This window comes from Canis lupus, chromosome 5 (genome assembly GCF_011100685.1).
Source record: "Canis lupus familiaris isolate Mischka breed German Shepherd chromosome 5, alternate assembly UU_Cfam_GSD_1.0, whole genome shotgun sequence".
Taxonomy (NCBI): Eukaryota; Metazoa; Chordata; class Mammalia; order Carnivora; family Canidae; genus Canis; species Canis lupus.
In genome coordinates, this window is record NC_049226.1 from 40,086,582 (window position 1) to 40,102,887 (window position 16,306).

Consider the following 16,306-nt stretch of genomic DNA (forward strand, 5'->3'; position numbering starts at 1 on the left):
CCCAGGACGTCCCGCCCCCAGCGCCCAGCGCGCACCGGATTGGTCGGGCCGCGAAGGGGGAGGAGGCGTCGCCGTAGCCGCCCGCATGCGCGTGAGGCGCGCCGACGTCACTGCGCCTCGCTCCGCCCTCGGCCGATGGCGGGAATCTTCTTGGGGTCGATCCGAGCGTCGCGCCTCCTGGGCTCTCGAGGAAGCTACCGGCCTGTCACGCCATGGCGGGCGCCCTGACGGGAGTCACGCTGCCCGCTGTCGTCGAGGAACTCCTGAGCGAGATGGCCGCGGCGGTGCAGGAGGAGGCGCGAAGTACGGGCCCCGAGGGCGTGCGTGGGCGCTGTGGGCAGCGGACCTGGCCTGCCGCGGCTGGGCGGGGAGGCGAGGGGCGGAGCTCTCTGGGCGGGAGGGGGGGGTTGCCCCCGGGCTCCGCCGCCTGGTGCCTCCGAGCTTTTAACCAAACCCTGTGGTTCTACTCCTGAACCCCAGTTCTAAAAGAAAAGCAAAGCCAGATTTGTTTAGGGAGCAGCGCCAGCGGGGCAGCAGGGACCGGAGTGCTGGGCGCTGCCCTCGAACCTGTGGGCAGGGGCCTCGGGCCAGGAGGGCGGCAGGGATCGGAGCTTGCGGGGACGAGCCTGCGGGGAGGTGAAATTCTTAATTAAGTTTGCTTGTGGTCTTTCCTCACACCCACCCCCAGATCTTAACTGTAATATCAGTGCGTACACGGTGTGCACCCAGATGAATATTTCGCAACCACAAAAACCAAATGCGTACGCAATGACTGGAGTAAATAGGGATCTTGTGAAAGTACCTGTTATTTCTCTGACCAGCAGAGGATGCTCTGTGACTGTGGTTACCAGAATCACCCATGTGATCTCAAGATGTGTTCACAGCGTGCTAGTGTTAAGATGATAATTCTATTTTTTTTTAAGATTTTATTTATTCATAGAGATACAGCGAGAGAGAAAGAGAGAGAGGCAGAGACACAGGCAGAGGGAGAAGCAGGCTCCATGCACGGAGCCTGACGTGGGACTCGATCCTGGGTCCCCAGGATCACACCCTGGGCTGAAGGCAGCGCTAAACCACTGAGCCACCCAGGCTGCCCTAAAATGATCATTCTAATCCAAATTCATTGATCAGTAAGAACTGCCCAGCCAGCGTCAAAAGGGCAGGGCAAAGGGCAGTTAATAGCAGGTCAGGCCACAAAACTGTCACTGCTTTTTCACTTGGATGGCTTTTGTTTTAAAAGGACTGCACTTTGAAAGGGTTTTATCATAAGTTAACTGTTTTTTAAAGTATTGAGAAAAGTAATCTATACTGACACAAGCATTGTATTATATACATTTGAAAGATTAGGCCAGCCAAGTATTCAAATATGTTCGGATCCCCAGAAGGATGTGGGGGAAAAAAACAATCTCTTAACTCAAATATCGAGTAGCTCAGTCAATTAAGCACCTGCCTTTGGCTGGGATCATGATCCTGGGATGGGGTCCCACATCGGGGTCCCTGCCCCCTGCTTCCAGGGGAAACTGCTTCTCCGTCTTTAAAAAAAAAAAAAAAAAAAAGTGTTAGCTCAAGCAGTGGTTGCCAAAAGTGGGCTCTGTCTGAATGGGTTAATCCATACACCATGACACTCTTGGAGGAACCCCAATGGGTGCCCCAAATGCTCATGGCTCAGACAGAGGGACCACTGCCATTGATTCATGTTTCATTCCAGCAGAACTGTTTCGTGCTGTTTTAAAATATGTGTTCTACATAGTAATACACTCTTCCTACCTGATCCCTATCCTTTAATGATAATTTTTTATGTCAAGATTCTGAATTAACACTTGGATGATGATGTGATACCTAATCACAGCTGGTCTTGTAGGAAACTATGGTTTCTTTTTCTTTCCTGCATAACTTTATGCTCTCCCTGGAATTACAACTGTTGTCCCTATATTTGGGGTTTTGTTGTTGTTGTTGTTGTTGTTGTTGTTATTTTTAGTTTTCTATGTATTTATCCGTAATTCAGCCTCGAACTCATTACCCACGTTCTAAATCTCTGTTCCATAGGTTCAGATGAGTGGAATGTTGTATCAGTTTCATTCTCCTGTAGAAATCTCTCTTCGAGCCTAGACTTGCTCTAATATGGACTGTCTCCTGGCTATTTCCTGACATCTTCCTTCACCATTATTATCCTAGGAATTCCTTTTGCCCATGTTGAGCAGTATGTTTAGTGTATCTACAGTTTTCTTTTTCTGACTTACTATCTTATAGCACATTCTTTAGTAGCTTCCTGAAGAAGAGTACATGAGGTGTACTTTCTTAAGACTTTACGTGTCTAAAAAGTTTTTTCTAACCTCATACTTAAATGATAGCTTGACTAGGTATTGAATTATATGTTGGAAATGTTTCTTCAGACATCTGAAAGCATTATTCCACTACCCTCTAGCTTCTTTTTTTTTCCCCCTCTAGCTTCTTAAACTTACTTTAAAAAGAGTATTATTTTAACCTCCCTGCTTCATCCCCACCTCCAAAGCAATCTGGTGCCCCCAATTTCTGAGGGTTTTAGGGGGAAGACGGTAGTGGATTTTGGAGTATAAATCAGGTTATTGCTTGGCCCTCTCCATCGCTAGCTTAGGATTGAGTTTCCTCTGGTCTTGTAAATTATTTTCCAGTGTATCTTAGTTTTTGTTTCTCCCTGTCCTTTCATCCTGGGGAGTTTATGCTTTTTTAAAAAAATCCTTTAACTATTGTTTCGTGGGGTATTCGGAAGGAGTAAAGTTAGATGCATAGATTGAATTCACCATATTAACATAAAAATCTTTTTTGATTATAGTCTTTTAAAGATTTTGTGTCTATGGCCACTGGTTTAATATGATTAACTTTCTTTCCATTCCTGTTTTACAGTTCCTGATGAACATTTATCATCGTAAGTATATACCATGTTGTAATTGGGTTTTTTTAAACCATTAATGTGTTTTAATTTTTCTTTTTAAGATTTTATTTATTTAGAGAGCTGGGGGGGAGGCTGAGAATCCCAAGCACACTCAACACTGAGCACAGAACCTGACACAGGGCTGGATCCCACCACCCTGAGATCATAACCTGATCCAAAATCAAAAGTCAGATGCTTAACCCACTGAGCCACACAGGCGCTCCAGGCATTAATGTGTTTTAAAAGTCAGATCTTTTTAACATCAATTCCTGATTTTTTAAAATAATTCTTATTAAACTAAAAACAATGTTTTCTTGACATGGTTGTTAAAAGTCTGTCCAGGGCAGCCCCAGTGGCGCGGCGGTTTAACACCACCTGCAGCCTGGGGTGTGATCCTGGAGACCCAGGATCGAGTCCCGCATTGGGCTTCCTGCGTGGAGCCTGCTTCTCCTTCTGCCTGTGTCTCTGCCTCTCTCTCTGTGTCTCTATGAATAAATAAACAAAATCTTTAAAAAATAAAAAATAAAAATAAAAATCTGTCCAAAGCCAGTGCCATATTTGACAGTACAAAGTATTCTTGTGTTGTCCTATTTGCCACTTCTGTTTAACATTGTTCTAGAGGGGTGGCTGGGTGGCTCAGTCAGTTGAGCATCTGAGTGTTGATTTCAGCTTGGGTAATGATCCTGGAGTCCTGGGATTGAGCCCCATATTGGGCTTCTCACTTGATGGGGAGTCTCCTCTCCCTCTGCTCCTCCCACTATATACATGCACCCATGAGCAAGCGCTGTCTCTCATAAATATTTAAAAAAAAAAAGTTTGGGATGCCTGGGTGGCTTAGTGGTTGAGCATCTGCCTTCAGCTCATCCCGGGATCAAGTCCCACATCAGGTTCCTTGCAGGGAGACTGCTTCTCTCTGTGCCTCTCTCTCTGTGTGTCTCTCATGAATCAATAAATAAAATCTTTAAAAAATAAAAACAAACAAACAAAAAAATTAGCAGAGAAAAAGTTAAAACCTTTTCTAAACCTAACTTCCATCTCTCTTTCTTTCTCCTAAAATAATCACTGGTATAAGTTGGTGTGTATCTTTATAGACTTTTATTTTTTTTTTTAAGATTTTATTTATTTATTCATAGAGACACAGAGAGAGAGGCAGAGACACAGGCAGAGGGAGAAGCAGGCTCCATGCAGAGAGCCCGATGTGGGACTCGATCCAGGGTCTCCAGGATCACGCCCTGGGCTGCAGGCGGCGCTAAACCGCTGCGCCACTGGGGCTGCCCTTTATAGACTTTTAAATAGAAGTGTACATATGCGTATACAATTAAATGTCACTTATTCCTGGGTAGCTTTCACTTTTTTGTTGCTACTGAAAATGTAGCTATATTTGAACTTTGTGTATGAAGGAAAACAATTTTTAATCTCTGTAATAAAAAAATCTAAAAAAAAAAAAAATCTTATTCTCTTGGTTTTTAAAAATTTGTATCATCTACAAATAATAACTGTCTTTCCTTGCAGACAGGCATGCTTCTAATTTCTTTTTCATGTGTCCGAAACAACTACAACTACTAGAACAATATTTTAAAAATTTATTTTAATTTTTTAAACTTTTTTGATTAAAGATTTTATTTATTTATTTATTCATGAGAGACACAGAGAGGCAGAGACATCGGCAGAGGGAGAAGCAGGCTCCATGTAGGAAGCCCGATGTGAGACTCAATCCCAGGACTATGGGATCATGTCCTGAACCAAAGGCAGACGCTCAACCACTGAGCCACCCAGGCATCCCTCTGCTAAATTTTTTATAGAGATTATGTATTATTTAAAAAAATACTACTTTTAAAACAAAACAGGCAAATAATGTAAATTAGCAAAAACTTTGGGGAAAAGGGTAAATCTTACTAGTGATCACAAATATACAAATTAAAATAATGACAACTCTGTAAAACTGGCTACCACAGAAAAGATGTTGGTAAGAATGTCTGAGATGTTGGCAAGAACATGGAGAAAAGGATTATTGATACTCCACTAGTAGGAGTGTAAGTTGGAAAGTAATTTAGCATTAGGTAATAGGAGCTTTAAAACATATATATTCTTTTGGTCACAAAGTCCACTTAAAAGAGTGTATCCCAAGGAAATAATCATGCATGTTCATAAAGATTTTACAGTGAGCATATTTATCCAATATTGCTTGTAGTAGCAGAAACAAAAACAAAACCATCTGGAAACAATCTCACATTAGATTTAATAAACCTTAATTATCTAAAAATAGAGTTGGGAAAAAAGCAAGGTAATTCATCTTTACAGTAGAATTCTTTTAACCCTTAAGAGTGAATAAAAAAAAATATTCAGGTGTTCACAATAAGTTATAAAGTTACAAAGGCAGGTTTAAAAATTCTTATTAGATTCATTTTTAAAGTAACCTATGGAAAAAAAAATAAAGTAACCTATGATTAATTTTTTAAAGATTTTATTTATTCATGAGAGACACACAGAGACATAGGCAGAGGGAGAAGCAGGCTCCCTGCGGGGAGCCTGATGCAGGACTTTCTCCCAGGACCCCAGGATCACGCCCTGAGCCAAGGCAGATGCTCAACCACTGAGCAACCCAGGTGCCCAACCTGTGATTAATTGACAAAGTTATGACCAAATTTTATTTTTCTTTGTCCAGAGATAATGTTATATTTGATAAAAAAAAATTTTTGAAACTTCCCATTCTAATAGCTTTTTTTTTTTTTTTAAGATTTATTTATGTATTTATTCATGAGAGACAGAGAGAGAGACAGAGAGAGAGAGGAGCAGGCTCCATGCAGGAAGCCCAATGCAGGACTCGATCCCAGGTCTCCAGGATTAGGCCATGGGCCGAAGGCGGTGCTAAACCGCTAAGCCACCTGGGCTGCCCTCTAATAGGTTTTTGTATCAAGAGACTAGTTTGTTGGAAAATGAAGAAGTTGAACATTTTAATTTTGAAGATAGTAGCTCTGTCTTCATGTTTTATGTCAGATCACATGAGTTCTTTAAAACATTTAACTTTTCTGTTTCAGTTCAACTCACCCATTTTATTCTCCAGTTTATAAAAATGACTCTTCCTTGTTAAAAAAAAAAAAAAAAAGTGTTCTTGAAAAATAAAACATGAAAAGCATCAACAATCATACCACCCAGTGCTAATAACTGAAGAGTTTGGTTTATTGCCTTCTTTTTTAAATTAAATGTTTTATTTTGTGCCCATCCTTTCTCACCTATTGTAAAAATTTTCCCACATACCAGTTTTTTTCTGATCTATCATTTAAAAGTGGGTAGCCTTTATTACTAATACAAAAAGTACAAATTAATACCCATCAGGTGGTCAACATGAGAAACTGATAATATTGGTAGTGGTTAGCATGGGGGGAAAATAGAGCTCCTATACAGTGCTGGTGGGACTGCTGTTTCCACTGTGGAAAGCTATTGGCAACGCCTGTTAAAGTTGAAAAATGTATATATCCTAAGGCTCAGCAATTCTACTTCTATAACCAGGAAGAATTCTCATATGTGTGCATTAAAGGACATGTATGGGGATAATTGAGTATTATTTATAATGTAAAATAGAAACAATCAGAATGCCCAGCAGGGTACTTACAAACATACAGTGGAATGTTATTCAAAAATTAAATTAAGGGATCCCTGGGTGGCGCAGCGGTTTGGCGCCTGCCTTTGGCCCAGGGCGCGATCCCGGAGACCCGGGATCGAATCCCACGTCGGGCTTCCGGTGCATGGAGCCTGCTTCTCCCTCTGCCTGTGTCTCTGCCTCTCTCTCAATCTCTCTGTGACTATCATAAATAAATAAAAATTAAAAAAAAAATTAAATTAAAAAAATATATCAACATGCATCATTTTCAAAAGCACATTGAACAGAAAAAAACCCAAGTTGACAAAAAAGCCTACAATTTATCTTTTATGTTCTAAAACTCATGAAACAGCACCATGCATGTGTATATACACATAGGTGTGTGTATGCATGTGTGCTATGTATATGTATTCAGTATGCTTCATATAATAAAATAAAAAAGCATTAATAGGAAGAAAACCAACAAATGCATATCGTTGCCTTGGGGATGAAAGGAGGTTGGGAAGAACAAGGAGTATTATGAAATGTAAAGATGGCTTTATCTGTAAACATGTTAACATTCTAGGGGATTGATTATGTAGGTTCTTGCTATATTCTTTTTTTTCCAAATTAAAATCAATTTTTAAAAAAATGCCAATGGTGATCCTTTGGGTTAAGTTCCTGAGGTGACCTGAGAGAGTAGATAAGATAGTCTTATCTGAAGCCTTTCTGTTTCCCAGACTGAAGTTCATCTTCGGCCCATCAGCCATCCAGGCCTTGGACCTCGTGGACCGACAGTCCATCACCTTAATCTCATCGCCCAGTGGGAGGCGTGTTTACCAGGTAGAAATCTAGAGGTGGGGATTATCTCAACCAGAAACCCCTTAGCACAAAATGTTTTCATGGATCCCAGTAGTTCCTACTGAAAAGCAATGACCCAACTTAGTAAAATTAGTGTATTAGTAATTAAAATAAGATAAATAAGACTGGGGGCACCTGAATGGCACGGTTGGTTAACTCTTGGTTTTGGGTCAGGTCTTGAGACCTCAGTCTTGAGATCCAGCCCCATGTTACTCTGCACTGAGCACAGAGTCTGCTTGAGATTCTCTATCCCTCTGCCCCGCCCACTGCTTGTATTCTCTCTCTCCCCCCCACTCTTAAATCTTAAAAAAAAAAAAAAAAAAAAAAAGATAAATAAGACCTATTAACCCTACCTAGTAGCAATGTATAGAACCAGCAATGATGTGGAGAGGCTGTTTTCTCAAGTCTCATGGAGACAGTTGACTTTTGCTTCCCTGTGTTTGATAACAGGCATCTTTACCAAAAAAAAAACAAAAAAAAAAAAACAACAACAAAAAAAACTGTATTGACAGTTTTACCTTGTTCATTGTCTTTTGTCTACAAGCAAAAGCCAGAATGCATTTTGAGGTCCTCCTGCATGCTCAGATCATCTATCAGTGATCTTTCTAAACTGTTGTCAGGAAGTATTTATTAAGGGTCAAACTATGCTGAATGCAGATAGTCCACTTGGACCTCAGTTTTGCCCTCTAGAATTTAAGATACATAGATCTGTAAAGTAATAGTCTCTTATCAGACTCTGAAAGATTTCCATGCGTTGTTGCTAATTCCCACAAAAAGCCCAACAAGGTGTTTATCTTGCAGGAAATGGAGATGCAGAAAAGTAAATTAATAGTCATATCTGGCAGCTGGGATTTGTAACTGCCTCCATTTGTATATAAACACTGGGCCATACTCCCATCTCATTCCCATCTCATTCCCACTTGGAAGGAATAAAGAAGCCATCAGCTCTAGTATATAATGTAGGTCTTGCTGAAGATCAGGAAGGGGGAAGCTTTTCAGTGTTTGGATTCTGGTTTATTTATGACGAACTCAGAGCTGAGACCATGTCAAATTTTTTTAAAGATTTTATGTATTTATTAGAGAGTGTGCAAGTGGGGAGGGGCAGAACAAGAAACAATCTGAAGCAGACTGCACTGATGGGGCGCCCAGTGCGGGGCTCAGTCTCAAGACCACAACAAGATCAGGACCTGAGCCAAAACCAAGAATCTGATGCCTAACCCACTGAGCCACTTATGTGCCTCTCAAGTCAATTAATTCTTAGCAAGTGAATGAAGCAGGCAAAGCCAACTTGGGCAAATCGGTCCCTTTGCTTAGTGAATTAACTTGCCATTCCTCAGCGTAGCATGACTTAACCAGTCTGGCAAATCTTCATGCATTTCTTCATTAAAGAAAATGAGGTAATTAATGTTGAGTGCTGGAGTCAAAACCTTTGGATTGTATGTTTACTTAAAAAAAGACTACCTGGGGATCCCTGGGTGGCTCGGCGGTTTAGTGCCTGCCTTTGGCCCAGGGCCTGATCCTGGAGTCCCGGGATCGAGTCCCACGTCGGGCTCCCTGCATGGAGCCTGCTTCTCCCTCCTCCTGTGTCTCTGCCTCTCTCTCTCTCTCTCTGTCTATCATGAATAAATAAATAAATCTTTAAAAAAAAAAAAAAGACTACCTATTAGAATTTTGTCAGGATGAATTTAGAGATTAGTAATCAGAGCTATTGGGGTGCCTGGGTGGCTCAGTCAGTTAAGTTGCTGCCATCGGCTCAGGTCGTGATATTGGGAGTCCTTAGATCGAGCCCATTGGGCTCCCTGTTGGGCGTGGATCCTGCTTCTCCCTTCCTGCTTCTCCCTCTCACTCTCCCCCTGCTTGTGCAAGCGTGCACACGCACATTCTCTCTCTCATGAATATTTTTTTTAAATGTAATAATCAGCTATTAAGTGATACTACACCTGATGAGGTGTTTCCATTTTACTTCTCATAGTTTTTATCTTGGTTTTTTTATGTAGTTAAAATACCCAGAACAAGAAGGGCCTTGAGTTTTTCCCACATCTCTTGGTTTCTGATTTGTCTCCATTCCACTATTAGCATAACACTTGACCTGCACAGACTTCTAACTGCTCTCTAGTTCTAAGATCTAGTCATTAGTTAAAATCTTAAAGATTTTGTTTGACATATTTTAATTGTTGACTTTTTATTTCTCCCAAGATTGCCATGATTTGTTTAACTTTCATCATTCCCATCCTGTATTATATTACATTGCTTTATTTGTCATAAAAGTGCAAACTTCCTAGTACTGTAGCTTTCAGTTTGGACTTTGAATTAAATGAGGCTATAGAAATCTTATATACGCCCTAATGGTCTCATTGTATACTAATATAGTCTGAATCTGGCTTAAGTCACAGGTTCTCTGAGATGATAAAAGTTGAGTCAGACACTGTTTTGTTTTTTTTTTAAGTTGTAATAGTCTAACAACTTTATTTTTTTTTTATTTGTATTTATTTATGATAGGCACACAGTGAGAGAGAGGCAGAGACATAGGCAGAGGGAGAAGCAGGCTCCATGCACCGGGAGCCCGACGTGGGATTCAATCCCGGGTCTCCAGGATCCCGCCCTGGGCCAAAGGCAGGCGCTAAACCGCTGCGCCACCCAAGGATCCCTCAGACACTGTTTTGATACTCCATTAGTCATCTTTCCACAGGTCAGCCTTCTAATCTTACTGCCTTCCAGGCACAATGGTAATTATTCCAAAGTCACCACTGTGTTGTTGTCACCTGAGTTGCTTTTCTGTAAACTTTTTTGGTTTACCTAGGAAGAGGGATGCATCAGTCAGGAGGAGGCTACGTTAGGCTGTGGCAACAATGACCCCCAAATGCCAAAGGCTTACAGAAACAAAGTTGTATGTCTCATTCATGCTTCATTCATACCCATTCAGAGTGGACTGCTGCTCTACTCCAAAACATCTCCACTTAGGGATCCCAGTTGGTGTAGCAGCCCTTCTCCAGAATATCGTGGATCTCATAGCAGAGAGAAAAGAGGATGTGGTCTGTGCCAATTTGTAATGTTTCTGCTTGGCTACTCACATTTTCCTGGCTAAAGCAGGTCACATAGCCAGCCGGTATTTAATAGAGCAGGAATCTATAATCTTCTTTCAGAGAGAGGCACCAAACACAGGGAACAATAAATAATACAGTTGAGCATTCTAATGGCTCCTAAGAGGCTGGCAGCAGCCATAAAATAAAACTGTAGTTGAGAGTGGATGACCATCTAGGTGGGTCATGCTCCTTAAAACCCAACCAGAACTACAGCAGACTTCCTCCAAGTGAGGCTCATGCAAGTCTATATGGGTCTCCATTTCCTATTTCCCAGATTTTTCTGTTTAAAAAGTTCTCTCCTTGGGGTGCCTGGGAGGCTCAGTTGGCTAACTGTCTGCCTTCAGCTCAGGTCATCATCCCAGGGTCCTGAGATTGAGCCCTGTATCAGACTCCCTGCTCAGCAGGGAGCCTGCTTCTCCCTTTCCTTCTGCGCCCTCCCTCCCCACTCATGCTTGCGCGCTCTCTCGCAAATAAAATCTTTTTTTAAAAAAGTTGTCTCCTTCTGAGGATAAACATTGCAGACTGTGAGTGGGCAGAGTGGGGGCAGTTCCTGTAAGAGGAGGTCATTTTTTCCATTGAAGGCTGAAGCCACTGAATTAGATGATCCCTGCAGTCAATTTCCAATTCTAATCTTTTCTAACTCAGATTTTTGCCTGATTACTCGGTTCATTACTCATCTGATGCTAGATAAGGAAGAAACAAATCCAAAATTTACTATCTCCTGACAGTATTTTACTGCTTCAGGCCATTGAACATAGTACTTTTTAGTCATAGCCAGCCCCTGAAAGGATCAGGCGAGGGAGTCTCTGCAGACTCTCCCCCTCCCTAAGTCACCTGGCATTTATTCAAAGTCCAGAATATTCTCATGGGCTGGGGATCCACAAAAAAGAAGGAACCAGGAACCATTAGAGTCCGTGTAGAATTCCACAGGCTTATGCCTGCTTAAATTTAAATCTAGAAAGAAGAGATAAAGGAAAAAGAATCTAAAGTTTTATTCATTCAGGGATCCCTGGGTGGCGCAGCGGTTTGGCGCCTGCCTTTGGCCCAGGGCGCGATCCTGGAGACCCGGGATCGAATCCCACGTCGGGCTCCCGGTGCATGGAGCCTGCTTCTCTCTCTGCCTCTCTCTCTCGCTCTCTCTCTGTGACTATCATAAATTAATAAAAAATTAAAAAAAAAGAAAAAAAAAAGTTTTATTCATTCATTGGTAATGGTTTGGAGACCCAAGAACTGTTCATGTCACTGCTGGATATTGGATTTTTCCCCCAGAATTAAGTGGGAAACCGTCTGCTTTCAGACCGTTGTCAGTTTGACAAACTAGCACAACACTAGAACGGTGCTATTCTTTTGTTAAGGCCTTGTTGCTTTATTCTTTGTTGGGGAGAAAGGGAAGAATCTTGGGAGTGCTGTTTTTGTTTTTGTTTTTGTTTTAAATCCTGGCCTTTTCATTTAGATTGCCATCTCAAAAAAAAAAAATAGATTGCCATCTCAAAGCCTAAACCTAATTTGAAAGCCCTGTGGCAAATTCCTAAGTGACGGGGTTATGGTAAAATAACCCTCAGGATGTTTCTACTTCCTTGAACACTGCTTTCACACTTCCAGTTTGGAAATTAACTCCAGGATCGAAGCCCCGGGCACTTCTGGTTTTGGCTGCCTGGTGGTGGAGGGACTTAAACACGTGATTTCTCCACGAGTTTGTCCATTCACACCAGAGGCTCATCATAATCTCCCTATATACATCTGTCTCCCTTCTGTCCCTTGACTACCAACAAGGCTATTTGTTCTTGGACAGGGCCCTCTTACCAACCTCTCAAGTATCCATATCCTTCCATCCTGCTAGATGAATAGGCAGATCCAGGCTTGCCTCATTCGGAGACCTCCACCCTGAGCAGCTGAGTCATCCCTTTTGCAAGATTCTTTGCTTTATTTATTCTCCTGCTCTCAAATGTTTCTCAAGAGTCCCTTCCTTCCTTCCTTCCTTCCTTCCTTCAACCCTTCTTTCTGCCTTATTGCTTACTCTTTACCTGTTTTCACGTTTTTAAGGTGTGTCGTGGAAGCTTTAGAAATGCACACACATGTTGTGAAATACCACCGGTTAAGAAACACCATGATAAAGTGTATGGGAGGGGAACCTTTCCCCTCCACCTCCTTCCAGGCAGCCCACTGAGCGGGCTCTCTAAATCGCTAGGCAAAAGAACAAAATGGTTTGTGTGGATGGTTTAACTAGTCTGAAAACTCCAGTTTCACTGTATGAAGCCCTCATACAGTGAGGGAGAGAGAGTCTGCACACAGAGAAGTGGAGCTTCCACTTTTGTGTAAAACATTACTGCAGCTCTTCCCGGTGTAATTTGCAGAATGACTGAGTCCGCAGATTGATAAATTCAAGGGAAGCCAAGCAGTTTTCCAGCACCCCTGTCAAAGTCTGATCCCATCTGTCCTTTTCTTTATAGGTACTTGGAAGTTCTGGTGAAACATACACATGTCTGGCTTCTTGTCATTACTGTTCATGTCCTGCCTTTGCCTTCTCAGTGCTGCGGAAGAGTGACAGCCTACTGGTAAGGATGGGAAAGGCTCTTCCCACTCCAGTGGAATTAGGAGAGAAATTCTTGGCCCTTACCGTGTGGTTTAAAGAGCTCTACAAAATCGAAATTTTTACTGTATGTTGAAACAAATACTATATTGTCCTTGATTTCACTTAGTCACCTCTTTTGAGTTTACCCTCCCAAAATGCAGTATCATCTTTTAGATCTATATCCATTGCCTGATTTTTTATTTAAAAGGTCACAGATGAAGCTTTGGGGAAGGCAACAAGGTAATCTCAGAATTTGGCTCTGGGGAATTAGCCTAATAAAAATAGGAGTTAAACATTGTTGGCAACTTTGCACATCCCCAACTCCAGCTATGAGGTGTTTCTTCCCACTGCCCATAAGACAGCCATGCTGGATTTTCACAGGGGGCAGGAGAGCACATTGATACTTTGCCTGATTTCACAGGCACCCAGAGCATCAAGCAGGAACAAGACATACATACAACTCCTTATTTCAAAAGAGAAAGCAGAGAGCAGGTAGCTATTTTGTAAGGCTTGCCAAGGAAAATTATAGTACCCACTCCATTCTTCCCCTTTCTCTTATGCTCTTAACTTGGTAAACATCTTGGGAACGGGGTGGTTGGTTGGGTATCTCATTGTTAAAAAAGGCCACATTCACAATTGATGTGTGATAAGTTTGTTTCACCTATAAACAACAAGATGAAACTTAGGGCCCCTTAAATATCTAAAGCTGTGTGTATTCTGTGACAGAAGGTCCAGTACATCCCCAAGGATGTGTACTGGCTGATACTCTGCAGGGTTCTATGACCCCACTAGCACCCTCTCCCTGTAGGACAACATAGTGACTGTAGACTCAGCACATGGGTAAAATGAGGATGAGACCTGTCCTCATGGGGTAGCTGACAGATTTAAATGAGATAATCTGTGAGAAGCACTGAGCAACACAGTAGGTCAAAGAATGTTAGCCATCACTGTGAAGAGCTTCCTGAAGGCTGGAAGCAAGCAGAACTGAAGGCTCAAATGAGGGGCCTGTCTTGGTTCTCACTCTGGGTTACATACCCTGTGCCAGCTGGATCTAAACTGTTTCTCAAAACAATAGGCAAAGTAAAACTTCCTATATTCCCTTTGATTTCTAGAAAGAATACATTATGTCATCTTTATCTGCAGTTTTGAGGCAGTAAATCCATGACCTATGTCCCCACTCCTTTCCTACTGAATATAGTGAGAGGTCTTGGTTAGCTTTGGTCCTGCCAATTCCTAACAGGCTTGTGTTTCATGTTCCAGTGCAAGCATCTCCTGGCAGTTTATGTCAGTCAGGTAATGAGGACCTGTCGACAGCTGAAGGTCTCTGACAAGCAACTGACTGACATATTATTCACAAAGAAGAAACAAATGTAGAAGGTATAGACAGCATTGTTATCTTTCAATATAGAAGTCCTACCCAGAAACACCTTTAACCCACCAAGGTTCACGTGGAAAAGAGATGAAATAGATCTTCTGGAGACGTCTTGTCACTGTTTCTTTGCCCTCCTAGACAAGAGACCATGAGTTTAAAGCCAGGACATGGGTATGGTTTGAAGCTCTACCATTCTCCCAAAAAATATGAGCCCCGTGTGTAAATTTCCTGGATGGAATCAAGCATTTTAGGCTCAATCAAAACCCAGTATCATGTCCTGTCTGCAGCTGGTCAGATTCTTAAACTACTGAAGTACTAGTAATTTTTAAGAGGTTGGAATGGTAGACAAAACTGGTCAGATGAAGTTTAGATGAGTGTTACTTCCTTTCTTGGGATCCAGGAAGTTACTCTGCAGCAGTAAAAGATCAGAGCAGAGATGCGGCTGACCAGCAAGTATAAAAAAGACTGAGGGATTCTGGTTGCAGAGAGCTTTGGCTTATCTGTGGTGTTGGTGCCAGAAAAGCTTACATAGGTTGTATTGTTAGAAAGGTAGTGTCTAAAAAAAAAAAAAGAAAAAAATTTAAAAAAGAAAGAAAAGTAGTGTCTAAAACAAGGAAAGGGGTGGTTTTGCTCTGCATGCAACATGGAGCTTTATAACAAGCCAAATGAAGGAAGCGACTAAGCATCATGCCCTCAAGAAGGCAAAGAAACTACTTTCCAGGGATTTCCAGTCTGAAGAAGAAAAATCCCAAGAGGAATATTTTCAAAGGGAGGGAGATGGGACTCGGTTGGACCCAGGAAGAGTGAAGGAGCCATGACGGTGACAATGAGACCGCGTTCAGCCCAGGAGAACTTCTCAGTAAATAAAGTTATTTACAGCTGGAATAGGAGCCAGGGAGTCCAGGAATGCTCTGGGCCCCACGGGGGCTCATAAATCTGCAGCGTCCTTGTCCTTGCAGGGATACTGCAAAAGGAAATGCAGCAGCAAACAGACAAGACAGACTTTACAGCCCAGGAAACGTCCATCCTTGTGCCCCCAGAAACCTAGGGTTGCTGGTATATGAACACCATATGGAAAGGGCACAGGTGAGGCAGTGTTCCCTGGTGGGCCAAGCCTTGTGCAGCAGCCATAATATCAAGACTTGACTTCTTGGGGAAACTTGAGCTGGGTATAAACTTCTCTTTTGAAGTGGCATTCAGAATAAAGAAGAGAAGGTAGATTCAGCATCCTAAGCTGGTTGGTTTTCAAGTTTTACTTTATTTCACCTAATAGATATACACAGTTGTATGATTTTGACTTATTAAAATTTTCACACTTGGGCTCCAGCAACTTGGCCAAATTTAAGCTTCGTAGAGAAATGAACTTCACTACCTAACTGTAGATGGGGCTGTGCAGTCTGGTAGAAGAGGGACCCCATTTCCCCAATTTCTTCCTCTGGAGTAGTTTGCAGTACATGGAAAAGAACGTTACCAAAACTGTTACCTGATTATATTCTACTTAAGAACTTACAAGAGTACCATTTCCCCAAATAAATATAGCAGTTTCTTGACTGAAGAATTACACTTTTAATTTTCCTGGTCACCTTCCTAGGAACAAGTATACATTTTTAGTATGTTCAACTTTTATTCTTTCACTGCCTCTAAGTTAAAAAAAAAACATTTGTATTATAATAGTTTACAGTGTTTCACAGTAAAATATTTCATTTTCTACCATGAAAGAGGCAGGCTCTTAAAGCAAAACAGTCTTTTACAATCCACTCAGGCCATCAGCATCATCCACACAGAGCAGCCAGAAAAAAAAAAAACATAAATATATTTGTGAGCCTTTGGAACCGACTAATAACATGTACTTATTAGCTAGGTATGTGGTAACTCCAGGGGAAGTACTCAGAAGCAGCAGCCCATATGCTTACAAGGTGTAGCTGTC

The 16,306-nt window shown here is 41.8% G+C and overlaps 1 protein-coding gene across 2 annotated transcripts; it reads left to right on the forward strand.

Annotated features, from left to right (window-relative positions):
* The first annotated feature begins 70 nt into the window (after window positions 1–70).
* On the forward strand, window positions 71–16,219 carry ZSWIM7 (zinc finger SWIM-type containing 7). Of its 2 annotated transcripts, XM_038537020.1 has the most exons (5): window positions 102–303; window positions 2,884–2,905; window positions 7,232–7,334; window positions 12,886–12,990; window positions 14,268–16,219. In XM_038537020.1, exons 1-5 carry the CDS (start codon window positions 213–215, stop codon window positions 14,379–14,381), a joined length of 435 nt encoding a protein of 144 aa, XP_038392948.1. In that variant the 5' UTR covers window positions 102–212; the 3' UTR covers window positions 14,382–16,219. The 2 variants fall into 2 exon arrangements, with proteins under 2 accessions (XP_038392949.1, XP_038392948.1); XM_038537021.1 differs by lacking the exons at window positions 2,884–2,905; window positions 7,232–7,334 and having other exon boundaries at window positions 71–303.
* Window positions 16,220–16,306: the final 87 nt, after the last annotated feature.